The sequence below is a fragment of the Paramisgurnus dabryanus genome, chromosome 15, assembly GCF_030506205.2.
Source record: "Paramisgurnus dabryanus chromosome 15, PD_genome_1.1, whole genome shotgun sequence".
Classification (NCBI taxonomy): domain Eukaryota; kingdom Metazoa; phylum Chordata; class Actinopteri; order Cypriniformes; family Cobitidae; genus Paramisgurnus; species Paramisgurnus dabryanus.
Window position 1 is genome coordinate 16,304,798 of NC_133351.1, and position 17,623 is coordinate 16,322,420.

General features: G+C 35.1%; 2 protein-coding genes across 2 annotated transcripts; one reads left to right on the plus strand and one right to left on the minus strand.

Moving 5' to 3' along the window:
• Positions 1–1,168: 1,168 nt before the first annotated feature.
• fdx1 (ferredoxin 1) lies at positions 1,169–4,534 on the minus strand. The gene is made up of 4 exons (XM_065251681.2): positions 4,194–4,534; positions 2,514–2,638; positions 1,924–2,053; positions 1,169–1,519 (listed from the first exon to the last, which is right to left on the minus strand). Exons 1-4 carry the CDS (start codon positions 4,346–4,348, stop codon positions 1,405–1,407), a joined length of 525 nt encoding a protein of 174 aa, XP_065107753.1. The 5' UTR covers positions 4,349–4,534; the 3' UTR covers positions 1,169–1,404.
• Positions 4,535–7,378: 2,844 nt separating this feature from the next.
• Positions 7,379–17,348, plus strand: dnajc3a (DnaJ (Hsp40) homolog, subfamily C, member 3a). Its single transcript, XM_065251679.1, has 12 exons — positions 7,379–7,572; positions 8,351–8,461; positions 8,564–8,688; positions 10,138–10,212; positions 10,622–10,774; positions 11,216–11,397; positions 12,396–12,515; positions 13,009–13,114; positions 13,225–13,345; positions 16,319–16,451; positions 16,546–16,694; positions 16,842–17,348. Exons 1-12 carry the CDS (start codon positions 7,491–7,493, stop codon positions 16,997–16,999), a joined length of 1,515 nt encoding a protein of 504 aa, XP_065107751.1. The 5' UTR covers positions 7,379–7,490; the 3' UTR covers positions 17,000–17,348.
• The last annotated feature ends 275 nt before the right edge of the window (positions 17,349–17,623 follow it).

Below are 17,623 nucleotides of genomic sequence, written 5' to 3' on the forward strand. Positions count from 1 at the left end.
AACTGCACACACATGCATGCTAGTCAAATGAAATTCCTCTTTCAGATGTTTTTAGATTAACGGCTACAAAATGACAATAACACATAATACCTTTACAGTAAAACCAATTATAATATCATGGCATGTTGCAGAATTTTTGTTAATATTAAATGACACAACATTTTTATATTTTAAAGGTAAAGCTACTTTATTGTACAAAACATTTTTTCATAAGCTTGTATTTGTGGCCATTTTTATGTCTATTTTGTAAATACATCAATATGACAGCGATCCTTATGCAAGTTCTAAACTTGTAGCATTCCTTCAAAAAAGGCACACACATTCACAAAATCCTTGTTTTTGTGTAGGTGTAATTGAAACATTCACACTAACCGTTTTTAATGTCCAACAATTTCATATACAGAAGCCTTAAATAAGTAAACATAAGAAAATATTCTCATAGTATTGTATTAAGTAAGGGATAATGTATAAACAGCCTGTTGTTATCGCAGGAATAAGCCCCGACAATGTGATGTGGTTATTAACTAACAATGTGGTTTTAAGACATTTAAATGCAACAAGCACGCTATTTGGTTTAATCATTTGTAAATATAATCATGTTTTTAAAATATATTTATATTTAATTTTTGTAATATTTAACTGTACCTATCAAAATGATTTGTAGCATCCGGGTTACCATGCTTTATTATTTAATGTTGTAATATTATGTGTTATTATGCTATTTAATATAGACCTGCAGTATTTTTGTACATATATTCTGTGTCCTGTCATCGCAAACTTTAAAGCTTATTAAAATCCCTAAACGCACCTGAATGTGTGTGTTTTATATTTTTGAAAAAAGCATGGGTTGAATTGTCTGCTCTGTGGTGTTTTTTTTAAACACTTGTAGATATGTAAAATAAAAGAAACATTTTGATAGACCTTTTGGTATGATCACATGTTTTTGCAGTATGCAGACCTGTGTTTTCAATGTTTCAATGAAGTCTTATTGTTTTGCAGTCAAAAACTATTTTTAATAATGCAGCTAGTGACTTAAAAGTAAACAGCCATTCTTATGCCAATTACATTGACACAACAAATTAAATTTAACAAAGCGTATTAACGTGAATGCTTAACTGAGGACACCTTTGTAGCTTTTTAAAATAATGAAAGAATAAATAAAGACTGCTTTAAAATAGTTACAATCATTTATTACAATAAATCGAGTATACGATTTTAAATCTCAGTGAAGATCCATTATTCAGTTTTATACAAAGACTTGCAGAATCAGTAAATTAAAAAAATAATAAAACTTATTATATTAGTGATGCAAATAATATTATGGAATAAACTCTACTTTAGGAAGGTTTACCATTTTAAAATACTGTCTACAAAAGAAACCTCCATGCTGCAGTCTTGATGGGATTATGTGGAGGATTCTTGTTCACTAGCCACTCGAACATCAGCCACATTCTCTGGTACTCGCAAAACAATCCCATCCAGGTCCTTACTTAAACACACCTGGCAACCCAGACGAGATCTAAAAGACAAACAAGCAAAATATTCACAGATCTAGTGATTTGTTTCGGCCACTGACATTCAGCCAAATCAAGAAGAAGCCAGAAGAAAGGACACAGATGTTCAAAATTGTTGATGTTTTGTGTGTGTGTGTGTGTATATATATTTTTTAAAGATTGACTTAATAAAGGGTTTTTATAATGACTAGAAAAGTAATAATCAAAAACTTTTGACTAATGTTTATATAAAAATATAGTTTGAAAAACAGTGCAGTAGAACACCTAAAGTATGTTCTGTATGTAAACAAGGCACTTTGTGCTCATTCTTTAAGATAAGGGAAAATAACAAAATACATTGTGACAAATGTTTCATCTTTACCATGTCTATTCGGTCATTATAACTTTTGTACCAATGAGGCTCACTCACGTGTCTGTTAGCCCATAAGCCAGGTCCAGCATGTCCATTTCTTCATCCGTAATTGGTCCAAGCTTCTTATATACATCCTCCTCCAAAATAACATGGCATGTAGAGCAGGCCAAAGTTCCCTCACATGCACCTATTTAAATAAACCCAAAACATGACACAACAATACAACCAGATTTAATTCATAGCATTCATGTGACGTCACAGAGTGGTGCAGGCACCATTTGTAGGACAAATCACAAATAAATGTACGTCTAATTAACGTTTAACAAAACATTGTCATAAATGAGTTGCTGCTATTAAGAGAATATATAGCTGGCTGTATTATTTATTAGTTACCTTAGTTACCTTAGTTATATGGCTGAATTATGTTATGTTGCTTCAGTATAGCGTTAACTAGTATTCTAATCTATACTAGTCAACATTTCAACTGGATCAAAAAAAGTTCATCAAATTTGTCTTAAGACAATAACATGTATTGTTTAAAATTTTAGACGACTTTTAGGAAAGGTTTTGATCCACTTTAAATGTTGACTAGTGTACTTTCCATTACATGACTGTTTTGTATAGAATCTCTATACAGAATATCTTACCAAATCCATCAAAATCTAGATCCTGGTCGACAACAACATCAAGTAGTGAGTTTCCAGTTAAAGCCGTCACTGAAATATTTTTTCCATCTCGATTTATGAAGTTTATTGTCACCTTTTCCTCAGTCCTGCAGGGTCACATAAAAACACTAGATGAAATATATATAAATGTGACCTTGTGTGTAAAATCCAGGCTAAAGTCTCGTAATCTCATGATGAGATTAGGAGCATGAAGGTTTGATTCACTGATTTCAATCTTTGACGTGACCTTGCTCAGTCAATATTAAACAGGCAGGGTCATAAATTCTGTCATTGACCCTTATGCTGTTACAAAAGAGATGTAGTTTTTCTATATGATGAAAGCGAATAAGGATATGCATTTTCATCTAGTTAATTTACATGTTAGCCTTTTAACTAGGGCTGTCAAAAGATTAATCGTGATTAATCACATCTAAAATAAAAGTTTGTGTTTACATAACATATGTGTGTGTAATGTGTATAATTATTATGTATATATAAATACACACACATTCATGTGTATATTTAAGAAATATTTGCATTTATATACTGTATAAACATTTATATAATTTATATTATATAGAAATATAAATATTTTATATATAAATATAACCAATTTTTCTTAAATATATACATGACTGTGTGTGTTTTTATATATAAATATTAATTATACACACTACACACACATATGTTATGTAAACACAAACTTTTATTTTAGATGTGATTAATCACGATTAATCTTTTGACAGCCCTACTTTTAACATTTAGCCAAACAACAAAGGTGAATCATTGTTTTGGAGTGAAACGAGGGTGACAGATATTTTGGTGTAAATTATAATAAAATAACTAAAAGAGAAGACAATTTGCAAAGAGAAAGCCTCACATATCTTCAGCTGTGCTCAACTACATAAAAAAACTCTAAAACAAAGATCCGTTGTGTCCTTAAGTACCCTTTGCAGAAAATGTTATCCGTAAATAGCCCATTGTGGAGCAGGCCAAGGGTTTTCCCTTGAAATGTAAATCCCTAAGAAATCCACTTTCTTAAAACCAGGCCTGGGCTGCATAAATCAGGATTTTAGTCTTTTATAAAATGCTCTAAAAGTCCAAAAATCTGAATGGCTCAGTTGCACTGCACAAACCTTTTGATCTTTTGAAGTATGATTGATGGTCCTAACTTACCATATTTTTTTATAAAAAGATAGTCATAGCACACAGTGATAGATAAAAACTTGGAGGGACTCTTAGTCAACACAATCTTGCTATAGAAACGTGTAGAAAAAGATAACACATGGCTGCCACAGGAGTAAAGGTTGTGTCCACACTGCCATCAAACCAATATGAGAAATCTTGTCAAAGCAAAACTGAGATTTCCGTCTTTCACTGTATGAGGGACAGTGACTTGTCCCTTAAATTCTTTTGTCCATACTGCACTGTTATTTTGCGTTATCCTGACTTAGTGTAATGTTTAGCTGAAAAGTTATGGTTACTTTGCTTTTAAATGTTAACGTTACTTTGCATTCATTGGTTTTTTGTTATCTATGTGAATGATCATTTCTGTGTACGTTTATGCGTACTAATACTTTACTGCATTAAACACATGCAAGTTAGCAGGACATTACAGCGCAATGTTCAAAGGCTTGTTTGGTTTTAAAAGGCATGTCTTACCTCAGTGGATGAATGAACGTGTTTATTCTTCTGATCGGTCTGTAGCGCTCAGTCACGAGTGAAGGAAGCGTACTAGTTTTACTAAATGTTTTATGTGCAGCAACACGCGAAAGAGCTGCTCGATTAAGTAACACTCTTACCAAAGATGACGTCATTTCGCTATATTTCGCTATGTTGTTTACTGTAAACGAACCGAAGAACGACCTATACTGTATGCGTGAGATAAATAAAAATTGTGAATTTCGACTCTTCTGTGAGAAGGAAAACAGGAGGTGTTTGTTGAAAATATGTATGTCTGTAGGTCGCCCTAGTGGGCAAAGGTAGTGGGCGTGTCCAAACTATTCTGTTATTGGTGAAAAGTTGTTCCGGTCGTGGTCTTGACCAATAAAATGAAAATCATTGGAACCCCACGACTACGTCATTTCCTTTGACGTAAAAAAATGCATTCCTATGACTGAATCGAATTGTTTTTATAGTTAAAGTTTAAGTTTATTAAAGTATTTAAAGACGGATAGGGCGGTAGTACGGTATATTGAATTTGATAAAAACGACGAAGTTAAGAGTATAACACATAACTGAAAGTATATGAGAGTACGATATTGATGGATTTGACTTTTGACACAAACATCATTTACTGAGGAGTGAGGAGAAAAAGACTGTGACATGTTACCGTGTTGGGGGTTGCGATTCTTATCAGATCAAAGTACTGCACGAATCACAGCAGTCACGTAGCGTTTAGCAGCATTAAGATTCGGACCTTTTGTTTAAGAAAAATCTAATCGAGCTCAGAAACCGTGCTTAGTATGAATGTTTTCTGATGCTTTGTGTTAAACATCCGCTTCGATTATATATAACAATTTCGTCATAAAGTAAGCCATAGACCTCGTTTCATAAGTTGTGATTTATAATATTATATATTCTATTAAACATAAAACATTATCCGTGCTAGTACACATTTATCAAAGATTAATATACATTTTACATTAATCTTTAACAAATTAATAAATGTACATATCAATATAAATTAATAGCTTTTCAGTAGACGGGCCGTGATTTACGCGAGTTTTATGTGTATCGGCATTGGCCGATACGTGGCTGCCGTGTTCACCGATTTTTTTCCGCATTATTTACAGACAGAGAACATCTCTGGTCATGTGACTATGACAACATCGAAAGCTCGGCCTGACAGGCAGCTGATCATACTGTAGCTGGACAAAGCGGGTTTTTATTTCTCATCTGGGCGGTTTCCCAGACAGGGATTAGACTAGTCCTAGACTAACATAAATGTAAGAACAGTCCAAGTACTGTTATATTTCCTAATTAAACTAAGCTCTAGTCCTAGTTTAAGATAATTCCTGTTCGGGAAACCACCCCTATATATATTTGTAGTAGTAAAGTGCTAGAAATCAATATAATTTGTTGATAGTTCCTCGTCATTGTGGAGAGTGCAGTTCATGGTTTCATAGCACCCTTACCTGTTTTTACTATTTGTTAAATATAGTTTTTTTTAAGTTCAATAAATGTTACTTTTTTCAAATTGAGACCTGTAACATTTGGCATCATTATTGTTTCATTTTTATGATGTAAATTGAGTGAGCAAAAGCAGTATCGGCTCCAAATAACGGCTCAAGAAAATCGGCAGCCTGTATCGGTCATCGGCTAAGGCTGATGAAACAAAACCGGTATCGGCATTGGCACTGAAAAATCCATATCGGTCAATCACTACTTTTCAGGCTTGTATACGCAAAATACTATTTTACAGTTTACTGTATACAGTACCTCAAATTACAATGCTTTACAGTTACAATTACAAAACTTTACAGTGCACTTTTTTTAATCACAGCCTTGAACCAATAGTAGGTCCATGTATTTTGGTGGATGTATTTCACACGTCCTAATCTAAAATTGTTGAAACATTATTAATAAACCAGTGCATGCACGGATGCATTTGGACTTTTGACTTAAAACTCTGTGTCCCCTGTACTGTGCACACCCCAGAACATAAGAAAAAATTAAGCTGTCAGAACAAGAGTCAGTTTGAAAATACAAACAAATCAAAATCACAAACACTGTCTTCTGCTGCCCACGACAAGTTAGCATGCTGCACAATGTTAGAACTGTGGCCGGTTGCAACTGCTTAGACTAGTCTTAAAAATGTATGTTGACTTTTTAAAGGCAGTTACATAATATACAGGTATACTGGAAAGTAAGACTAATTATCTCTAGTTTGTATTAAGACACGTTCTTAAGGCACACTCCTATACCGTTTATGCAACTGGCCAGTGAACGTTGTGTTAGATTCTGACATTGCAACAACAATGAACTTCTTTCATTTTAAAACAAATACAACAGGCAATACATGGAGCTAAAAAATAATAAACATATTGGGGCGGTTTCCCAGACACGGTTTATCCTATTACAAGAATGCATGATTGAGCTGCCTTAATTAAATAAACACCTACTGACATATCTTAATATATATTGTTTTGTCTCAAGATGCACAACATTGATGTTTTTTGTAAGATATGTTAAAAAAAAAAAAAAAACTTAAATGTCCTTATATATCTAAAGCCTAGTCCTAGATTAATCTTAACCCTGTCCGAGATACTGCCCTATCAAAAGTGAAAAAGTGAAATTGATAAAAATCTGATAACCCTCCTTCCCAGTGCACTACTAGGCAAGCGTTTCAATAAAGTAATCTTATAATGGATATTATACGCCCTCTTGTGGTAAGATACAGTATTGGAATTTAGCTTTAGGAAACACAACTGTATTGAATTTAATGTGTTTCTTGTGCAGAGCAAAAATCCTGAAGAGCTTAGGGTCATTGTATTACTCATGTCATACAACAGAAATCATACAAACATACTATGATAAAATGGTTCCTAAAACGTATCTAAAATCCATAGGAAAACTTGACACTTTGTAAATTATTTCAACTCATTATTTTGTTTACATTTACAGTAAGATACAGCAAAAAATAAACATTTTTCCAAATAATACACAAGATAATAAACATAACATAACCATCAAACAACATAAGTACACTGAATGTAAATTGAATTCAACTCATTATTCCTCTCCACTGTATCGCGCATGCGCAAATAGATCAAAATAATGCTGCCGTGGCTGAACAGCGCGCAGTGGGTGGGGTTTGGAGAAATATCAGCCAATCAGAGGGACCCACGACCAGTGGGCATGATGTCTGCTAGCCTGACAGCTATTCGAACGCTCAGTGTCTCTTTAGTTAGTTTATACTTTATATCAGAGATTTGACAAAGTAAAGAAAAAGGAAACATGGTTGCCATAAACCCAACGGCGCACAAATTCCTTAGTTACGCTCCATTTATACTAGTTTTGATTGATCTTCGATATGAAGGTAAGTGATCAATATTAATACTGGTTCAAGTACGTTATTTTTTTAATGACGTGTTTATCTAAAAGTTCATCGTTATTAAAGTTATTTAGAGAAAGCGACTGTCTCGTTGTTTTAAAACAATGTCTACAAATGTCAGTGAGAGAATCACAGCTGTTCAGATGTCACACGTCTCTAAGATGCACAAAAAGAAAAACAAATGACACATCTGTCAAGAAACATGTCAGACCTGACAGACATGTTTTTAAAACTTTTTGGCAGCTATTGTCTACAAATCTATAGTTATTGTGGTTTTACTTTCTGCATAGTGTTACCTTCTGTGTTTGCATGTTTTTGCTTAAACTGTTAAACCAATTGTTTACTGCTGGAATAGTGTGATTTCTCAACAAATGAAGTTTACTCTGATTTACTATACTAGTGTATGCTCTTTAATCTGTTCTGCACTTCCTAGTGTACTCTACTTCAGTCAATTCAGTACTTTTTAAATAGTGTGTATATTCTCTTTTCTACATTAGCAGAATAATCTACTAGTGTACTACTTTGTACACTTATTTTACTGTGTTGTACTATAGACTTGTAGTGTCTACTTGATTCTATCCAAGTGAACCCTACTTATCTTCAGGGTACTCTACTATATGAATGAGATTTGAATGATACCCTGTACAGTCTACTCTAGACGGTACTCTAATGTACTTGTTTAACACATAACAAGTTGGAAGTGTATTATAATGTAGTATGCGATCCATTCTAGACTTCAAACTACATTTCACATAAATTACAGGAGTCAATGGTGGGAAGGATGGTGGTGTTGAGAATCATCTGGAGATGGGGAAGAAGCTTCTGGCTGCAGGGCAGCTGGCTGATGCTCTCTCCCACTTCCACGCTGCTGTTGGTAAGTTTTTAAACTCCAGTACTAAATTAAATATTGAGTTTTATAACAAATCAGTGTGACATGCAGTACTGGTAGATTTATCAATTTATCCAAATTAATCAGACGGAGACCCCAAAAATTACATGGCCTACTATAGAAGAGCAACTGTGTACCTAGCCATGGGGAAATCAAAATCTGCACTTCCAGACCTCAGCAAAGTGATCGAACTAAAACCAGACTTCACATCGGTGAGTAAAATTAACTACTTGGTGTAAGTCTAATCAAAGTCTCTTTAGGAAAGTCATGCCACTAGGCATCCATGTCTGCAAAGCCTATGGGCACGCAAAACTAAAGTCCTATCTATCGGATAAGGAAAAAACAGATATCACTATAATCATGTGCTAAAATCACAATTAAATAAAATATTTCCGACCAGCAATTAAACCTGACATCAACTGTACCATATATTTTGTTTCTTAAGCTCAAATTGCCATAAAAACACATTTTTCGAGGTCGTTTTAGCTACTGCGCACATAGATAAGTATGATAAAGGCTAGATGTCTCACCCGCGCTGCTGGCCAATTGAGTGGAACGTCCGCATTTGGCAGCCAGCTTACCTCAGACAGCTTGCTCACTCATAGCATTGTATTTTAATGGTGCATGTACTTTTAAATGACAATAACCTGCTCAATTTTCTACAGATTTTCAAATGGTTTGCTTTGTTATAAATGTCAGAGATGTACCTATAACACTACATACTTACTTATACAAAAAAAAAGAATAATTAAACATATTAAAGCATCCAGAATTATAGCCACATTAATAACGTTTGTAAGAAACCAAACCATTTGAAAATCGGTAGAAAATTAAGCAAGTTATGGTCATTTAAAATATATGCACCATTAAAACACAATGCTAAGAGTGAGCGAGCTCCCTGTGGTAAGATGGCCGCCAGGTGATGATGTTAGAGACTCTGCCGTAACACATCTAGCCTTTGGATTATACATATCTATGGCCTCGCCCGTGCTGCTGGCCAATACAGGTCGGTGTCCACACCTGGCGGCCATCCTACCTCAGACATCTCGCTCACTCATAGCATTGTGTTTTAATGGTTCATGTACTTTTAAATGACCATAACCTGCTCAATTTCTTTTCGATTTTCAAATGGTTTGCTTTGTTATAAACGTCAGAGATGTACCTATAACACTACATACTTATACAAAAAAAAAAGAATAATGAAACATGTTAAAGCATCCAAAATTATAGCCACATTAATAACGTTTGTAAGAAACCAAACCATTTGAAAATCTCAGCCGAAAGACATCTAGCCTTTATTATAAATATCTATGACTGCGCATACCTTACGTGACACTGTTCAGAGCCCCTCCCCCAGAAAATCATCATTCTTTATTGATTGTTGATTGGTTCTCTTAAGTGGAAGGTGGGGCTTCCATCGCCATATTGAGCGTTGCATTGTCCCCTTTTCATAGTAATAGGAATGCTTGGTCTTGTTTTATTCAAAATCTTTGGTGTAATGTGCATCACTTCTATCTAAATCTTTGACCAGCTGAACCATCGTGGCCAGGTTTGGAGACCAGAAATTTCCACAGGCTGAATTGATTGACTAACAGGGTTGAAAACTGTATTGATTTATCAAAACTTACAAGTAATTAGCCACCGTTACTTATAATCCACAGGCGAGGCTTCAGAGAGGAAACCTTCTGCTGAAACACGGCAAACTTGATGAAGCAGAAAGTGATTTCAAAAAAGTGGTGAGTGACATTTGCATTGACATTTCATTTTATTCTTTATTAATCTGTGCAGGAAATGTGTGAAAAAGCATTAATATAATTGACAATTATTGCAATGCTTTATAAATCGCATACTGCAGTAACATTTTAATTGTGTCACTTAAGAGCAAACACAACATTTAATGTCTTCCCTAATTAAATGTCCCTGAAGTGCCTCATTAGCTCTTAAACACTGAAAATGTCTTTATATTCCTTCTTCAGGGTATTCTCACTTAAGTTAATTAGTGTGGCACTTTACCAGACTAATGCACCCAAAGGCAGTCAGTAAAGATCTGCCGTTTTTATAGAGAAAATGGGTGTAGTACTTCCCGTTGCTACTAATGCTGTATTACCTGTTGGACTCATGAGATTTTCTTAACCTCTCATTCAGCTCAAATCAAACCCAAGCAGCAGGGAAGAGCAGGAAGCTCAGAGTCAGCTGAAGAAATCTGATGAAATTCAAAGGCTGGTGGCTCAAGCTCGTAGCGATTTCAACCGGAATGAGTTCGGCTCTGCAGCCTCGCATCTTGACATCATCATCGATGTGAGTTAACATGAAAATGTGTTATAAGTAGCACAAATGGTAATATTTGACTTGGGGGTTTTATGTACTTTAGGTGTTCCACCCTGTATTTGTTGCACGGCAGGAATAAAGGATTATTTAGATTTGTGAGAGGGCTCTTTGTTTAGAAATGTCATGTTTGTTTGCCTTACAGGACCTGCATCACAAGCAGTTCAGTGTAAAACAAATATTATCTTATTTTGCTATTAGTAACCCTATCCGTGAAAACCAGAACTTCGAAATTAAGAGCATCAAAGTTCGATTTTAACCATTCATTTCCGTATGATTTAAAAATTTTGAATATATCAAGGTTATATTTTTCCAGAATGTTCTTTAAATTATGTGGGATGATTTTATTTAAAAAAACAACAACAGTAAATCATACTCAAGTCTTTATTCTTCATTTGTTTGTGATGTTCTCAGACATGCACCTGGGATGCAGACTCCAGAGAGATGCGTGCCGAGTGTTTCATTCAGTTGGGTGAAATGGGCAAAGCCGTCAGTGACCTCAAAGCTGCTTCAAAACTGAAAAGTGACAACACTCAGGCTTTCTACAAGCTAAGCACCATCTATTACAACCTGGGAGACCATGAGATGTCCCTAAAGTAAGACAACATATGGTTATTAATGCATTAAGTATGGGAGTGTAAAGACTCGCTGTGCATACTAAGTATTTGCTTGGAATGAAGTAGTCGCATACAGCATAAATAGATACATTTTTAATTAACTTTTGAGGTTTTGTGGAATGTGATGTTGAGCACATAGCATTGTGGGATATAGAGTGCTACACTGTGCTCTGGTTGTATGCTGCATATTTATGTCATTTTTTTAAAGGTCATCAAAGTATTCTGTGAAAATAATTCTGTGAAAATAAACAATGTCTTTAAAACCTAGCTGGATTTAAAGGGACACTTCACTTTTTTTGAAAATATGCTAATTTTCCAGCTTCCCTAAATTTAAACATTTGATTTTTACCGTTTTGGAATCCATTCAGTCGATCAATTTTAGCATAGCTTAGCATAATCCATTGAATCTGATTAGACCATTAGCATTGGGCTAAAAATAACCAAGAGTTTCAATATTTTTCCTGACTGCAGGAGGCGCAATGATATTAAGCAGCGCCTGAACATAGTCCCCTGCTATTAAAAGTAACCAAGGGGACTATTTTCGGGGCATTGCGTCTTGCGCCTCCTGCAGCCATGGTACATCAGCAAAGTCCTTGATTATTACAGCAGAATGAGAGTATAGTTCCTAGCCATATCTGCCTAGAAAATCGCAACACTTAATTTTCTGTCAATCTTAGTACACGATATAACTACAGAAGAGTCAAGTTTTAAATAGGAAAAATATTGAAACTTTTTGGTTATTTTTTAGCGCCATGCTAATGGTCTAATCAGATTCAATGGATTATGCTAAGCTATGCTAAAAGTTGTACAGCCAGACCCGGAGATCACTGAATGGATTCCAAAATGATTAAAATCAAATGTTTAACTCTAGGGAAGCTGGAAAATGTGCATATTTACAAAAAGTGGAGTGTCCCTTTAAGTCAAACAAAAGAAATCTAACCTCTAGTCTCTTGTTTTTGCTTTGCTTTGTTCTGCAGTGAAGTGAGAGAGTGTCTAAAGCTGGACCCTGACCATAAGCAATGTTTCGGACATTATAAGCAAGTTAAAAAACTCAACAAGCAGATCCAGACTGCAGAGGAACTGATCCAGCAACAGAAGTACGTCCCAATACAATTATGTAACTAACCATTCAAAAAACAAAAATGTTAGGATCAGCAGGTGAAAATACATGTGACACTGTCTGTGAAATCCAGGCTAGAGTCTCATAATCTAATAATGAGATTCAAAGATTGATTTCATTCATTGATTTCCTATTGATTTCAGTCTTTGACATGACCTTAGTAAGTTAATATCAAAGTAGTATCTTGATCAGTGATGCAGTGGTGATAGTTTAAGTTTCAGCTCTTGAATCTGAAACCCACATATTTAACCACTAAACTACACCATGCCCACTCACTGCGGTTTGGTTTATATGTCAGTTCAGTGTGATGAAAATAATGTTTCCATATTTATTATTTTAAAGGTTGAGCTGCTTAATACACTGTGTAATATAACACAACTCTATTTATATATTATAACTCTATTTAAACTCGTAAAACTAAATATACTTCAATTTTAAAAGTTAATGAATTTGATTTCCCAAATCCACAGGTACAGTGATGCAGTTAGTAAATATGAATCCGTTATGAAGACTGAACCAAATGTTCCTCAGTTCATCCTTAACGCCAAAGAGCGCATATGCCACTGTCTCTCTAAGGTAGGACTGCACTCCCTTTCCACCAGGTGTTGCTGTTTACTAATGCTTACAACCCATTCTTGTAAATTATCTTTTTAATGGAGTGAATGGGATTTGGTTTTATTTCACAGGACCAGCAAACCGCTGAAGCCATCTCAATATGCAGTGAAGTTCTGAGCTTGGATCCTCAAAATGTAAACGCTTTGAAAGACAGAGCAGAGGCTTATCTGCAGGATGACCAATATGAAGAAGGTACGTTTATGTAGTCTGAAATTAAAGGGCATTTTTACATGCGATTTAACATTTCTAATGATAATGACTGAATTTCAGTTCAGTTTATGTTTCTACTTTGAGTTTCGTTGTGAAGACATTTACATTTAGGCATTTAGCAGACATTTTTATCCAAAGTGACTTAAATAGATTAGGAAACAAGAGGAGAACTTTTGAAGTGGTTTTCCTTGTAGGGTTAAAAATGGGTGGAACTGTTAAAGGAAATAGCTTAAAGGAATAGTCAATTTAAAAAAATAATAATTTACTCACCACCACGTCATCCAAAATGTTGATGTCTTTCTTTGTTCAGTCGAGAAGAAATTATGTTTTTTGAGAAAAATATTGCAGGATTTTTCTAATTTTAATGGACTTTAATAAAGCCCAAAACTTAATACTTAACTCAACACTTAACAGTTTTTTTCAATGGAGTTTCAAAGGACTCTAAATTATCCCAAATGAGGCACAAGGGTCTTATCTAGCGAAACGATTGTCATTTTTGACAAGAAAAAAAAAAAATCAACTTTTAAACCACAACATCTCTTCTAGGTCTGGTCCTTTGATGCGCAGCGTGACCTCACGTAAATGCGTAGTGACGTAGAGAGGTCACGTGTTACATATATGAAACGCACATTTGCGGACCATTGTAAACAATAAACTAACACAAAGACATTAATTAGTATCATTCCACATACAACAACATCAGAACGGTCCTCTTTCTACACACTTGTAAACACAGGGGCGTAGTTTCGCGTTCGTCCTCTGTGACCTCTTGACGTCATGACGTATTGCGTGGGGTCGCGTGGTGTATCACAGGACCGGACATAGACGAGAAGTTGTGTTTTAAAAGTGCATATTTTTTATTTTTCTTGTCAAAAAATGACAATCATTTTGCTAGATAAGACCCTTATGCATCTTTTGGGATCGTTTAGAGTCCTTTGAAACTCCGTTGAAAAAAACTGTTAAGTGTTGAGTTAAGTATTAAATGTTGGGCTCAATTAAAGTCCTTTAAAAGGAGAAAAATCCTGCAATGTTTTCCTCAAAAAACATAATTTCTTCTCGACTGAACAAAGAAAGACATCAACATTTTGGATGACATGGTGGTGAGTAAATTATCTGGATTTTTCTTTTAAGAAAATGGACTATTCCTTTAATATGTTTAAGAATTCCTATTCATCCTGGAGGTCCATTGTCCTGCAAAGATGAGTTCCAGTCCTTATCTAGCACACCATAACAAGCTACTTATTACCTTTAGTAGTGCAGAAAACCAGCAAGCAATAGCCGTAATTTCACAGTCTAGGTAAACTATAGACCCAGTATAGTCCGGCTACGAGTAACCCACTTCTAGCAAAAATAAACTAGAACTTGTTAACATGCAGTGGTGGCCGGTGACTTATTTTTTTGAGGGCGCTCGATGCGAAGTTCGTCACAACATGTATGTAGCCCATCATGGGTGTGGTTCGTAATTTCAAAATATTTGCGCGTCGAGCGATCCTATGTGCCTTCACGTGTCTTGTCAAAAATAAGTGCCTGCTGCAGACGCGTCTAAAGGGTTTATGATAAGAGGCGTCTGCCAGATACTTGCATAATCTCATGTGTAATCAAGAGTTAACTTTTAATGGAGTGTCTTGCGTGTATTTTGTGAACGTGAGCGTCTCTTTTATAATAAACGGTTTTGACCACAAGCAACACACTTGAGACTCCGAACACATATTTTGAATTTGCGCCCCTCGGGTGAGCAGTCAGGAGCCGCCACTGTTTACCTGTTGTTTTTGCCTAAATAACTTGTGAGATGCATGATCTTCCACCATGTAAGCAAAGTCAACAGTGCTTACAAGGTGATTTGAATTTATTTATATTATAAATTTTTGGGCTACACGTCTGGGTCAATGACATGACATTAATTATTTTGTGTCTGTATGGTTCAATTAAATGTAAAAGGGTTAAAATTTCAAAATAAATTAGCAGATTACTTGCATGCATTCTCTCAAAATTTTGGTTTTATTTCATTTTGAAAGAATATTTGGGGTATAATTCCAAAAATGTGGTGCAACCGGTCTATGTCAATTGGTGTAACTAGTATTTTAAAAAAAAAAATGAAAATATAAATCTATTCATAAAAAATTTGGAATAAAATATAATCATTTAGTTTATTGTAATATGATTTTTTACATAAATTTTTACATCATTGGTCAAAGATGATTTAGAAAACAGAGCTGTTTCCAGCATTTGTCAGGACAAATATTAGAAAAATGCATTAAAATTTTCATTTAGAAATAACTAAAATGATATTTTAAAATGATTTTTTTATGTTTACGCTTACATGCTATCAAGGTTGAAAAAAGATTTAATATTTCTCACTCTTTGGCACAATTGGCGGTTACACAATTTTGTTCACCATGTTCAGCTCCATTCAGTGTTAACTTTAATAAAATGGTGCAAATATAATGTTTTTATTGCATAAAATCAACAAAAAAACACTAAGTGCATTGACATGTACCTAATGCATGCTCTTAGTTTTTTTTTTGAATTTCTCATCTTGCCAAACCGTTTTTATCACTGACCCGTCTATTCAATTTTCACACTTTGCATTCATTTAGCCAAGACATCTGCGTTGTGTTTGGACTACTATCAGATGTTTTTTAAATGCAAAATTGCTTTCTGGTAGGTCGCCCTCCAGGATGGGAGTTGAATGTCACTGATTGAAATTAAATCAACATTGACCACATAAGAAAGAATGTAAAGAAATGTCCATAAAATGCCCAAAAAACATTTAGATAAAGCCCAGGGAACAGAGACATACTGGCCTGGCTTTTAGAAGGCTTTAGAAAGTGAATTTGCTGTATTTTTAAAGCATTTTGAAGAATTTCCCAGCTATTTGGTCCCTTTTGATGCTGTTTAATAAACACTGCTCCTAAAATGATCAGGTGGGATAACAAAATTGTGTTCTCCTGGCAGCCATTAAGGACTTTGAGAGCGCTAAAGAACACAGCGAGAATGATCATCAGATCAAAGAGGGCCTGGAGAGAGCGCAGCGACTTTTAAAACAGTCACAGAAGAGAGATTACTACAAAATTCTGGGCGTTAAAAGGTTCAGTGTTGAATATTACAATTTACCAGCATGTTTTAGTCAGTACTGAGGCCTAATATTCATTTTACTCTCTGTTAAAATGCTGTGGCTGCAGGACGGCACAAAAGAAGGAGATCTTGAAGGCGTACAGGAAGTTGGCACAGCAGTGGCATCCAGACAACTTTCAGAATACAGAAGAAAAGAAGAAAGCAGAAAAGAAGTTTATAGACATCGCTCAAGCCAAAGAAGTGCTGACTAATCCAGGTATAAACAAAGTCGTATGGTAAATGTAAAAGACAAGTTTCTGTACAATTAATACGGATTATAGCGGCTAAATCCCAGCACACTTGCTCATAGACCCTGTGTTACTCGAGCAGAGGTTTGATGCGATCATATTCTTTGTTTTTGCAGAGATGAGGAGTAAGTTTGATCAAGGTGAGGACCCTATGGATCCAGAGAGTCAGCAGGGAGGAGGCCATCACCACCACTTCCACGGAGGCTGGGATAACTTCCATGGATTCAACCCTTTCGGTTCTGGACCTTTTAATTTCAAATTCAATTATAACTAAAAGGCTCAGCTGATTGGACATTTGACCTGACCTGGATGTGTGCTGAAGTCAGCCAATTGGAACAGAGACCCTTTGACCCCGTCCACAAGCTCAGTTCAGATATAAATGGGCCTGAAAATGACCATGTGATGCTGTTCAGTGGTGAAGTGATCTAACTTACTGTCAGTCTCAGAGCTCTTCTTCTTTCAGGGATCTTATATTTGAGAGCGTAGATGCTTGACGATTGCAAAGCATCACACATTGACCTTTATTCTCGAGAATAATATGTACATAGAAAACGACTCTATTTTTCTATCAATCAATGCTGTAAATAGTGAAATAAAGAGTTGTGAATGCTTATTTAAATGAACAGGATTTTTTGTATGTTTTTATTTGTTTGTAACCAAACCGATCAGAAGCCCCATTGACTTTTATAGTAGGAAGAAATAATACAATGGAAGTCAATGGTGATTGATTTGATTATAAGCATTCCTCAAAATATCTTCTTTTATAAAGAAATTTATAAAGGTGTGAAACATGAAAGTGAGTAAATGACGACAGGGTTTTCATTTTCACTTGAACATCCAAGTTGCACACAATAGTTTCTAGAGGTCACAATAACTGAAGAGCGTAGAGACGTTATGA

What these genes read in the sequence shown, in the direction of transcription:
- fdx1 (XM_065251681.2), bottom strand. Translation starts at nt 4,348, where the DNA reads ATGACGTCATCTTTGGTAAGAGTGTTACTTAATCGAGCAGCTCTTTCG. An exon ending in ACGTTCATTCATCCACTGAG is followed by an intron (nt 2,639 to 4,193) that starts GTAAGACATGCC and finishes GTGACCCTGCAG; the next exon opens with GACTGAGGAAAAGGTGACAA. An exon ending in GCTTATGGGCTAACAGACAC is followed by an intron (nt 1,520 to 1,923) that starts GTGAGTGAGCCT and finishes TTTGTCTTTTAG; the next exon opens with ATCTCGTCTGGGTTGCCAGG.
- dnajc3a (XM_065251679.1), top strand. Translation starts at nt 7,491, where the DNA reads ATGGTTGCCATAAACCCAACGGCGCACAAATTCCTTAGTTACGCTCCA. An exon ending in ATCTTGACATCATCATCGAT is followed by an intron (nt 10,775 to 11,215) that starts GTGAGTTAACAT and finishes TGATGTTCTCAG; the next exon opens with ACATGCACCTGGGATGCAGA. An exon ending in GGATGACCAATATGAAGAAG is followed by an intron (nt 13,346 to 16,318) that starts GTACGTTTATGT and finishes TTCTCCTGGCAG; the next exon opens with CCATTAAGGACTTTGAGAGC.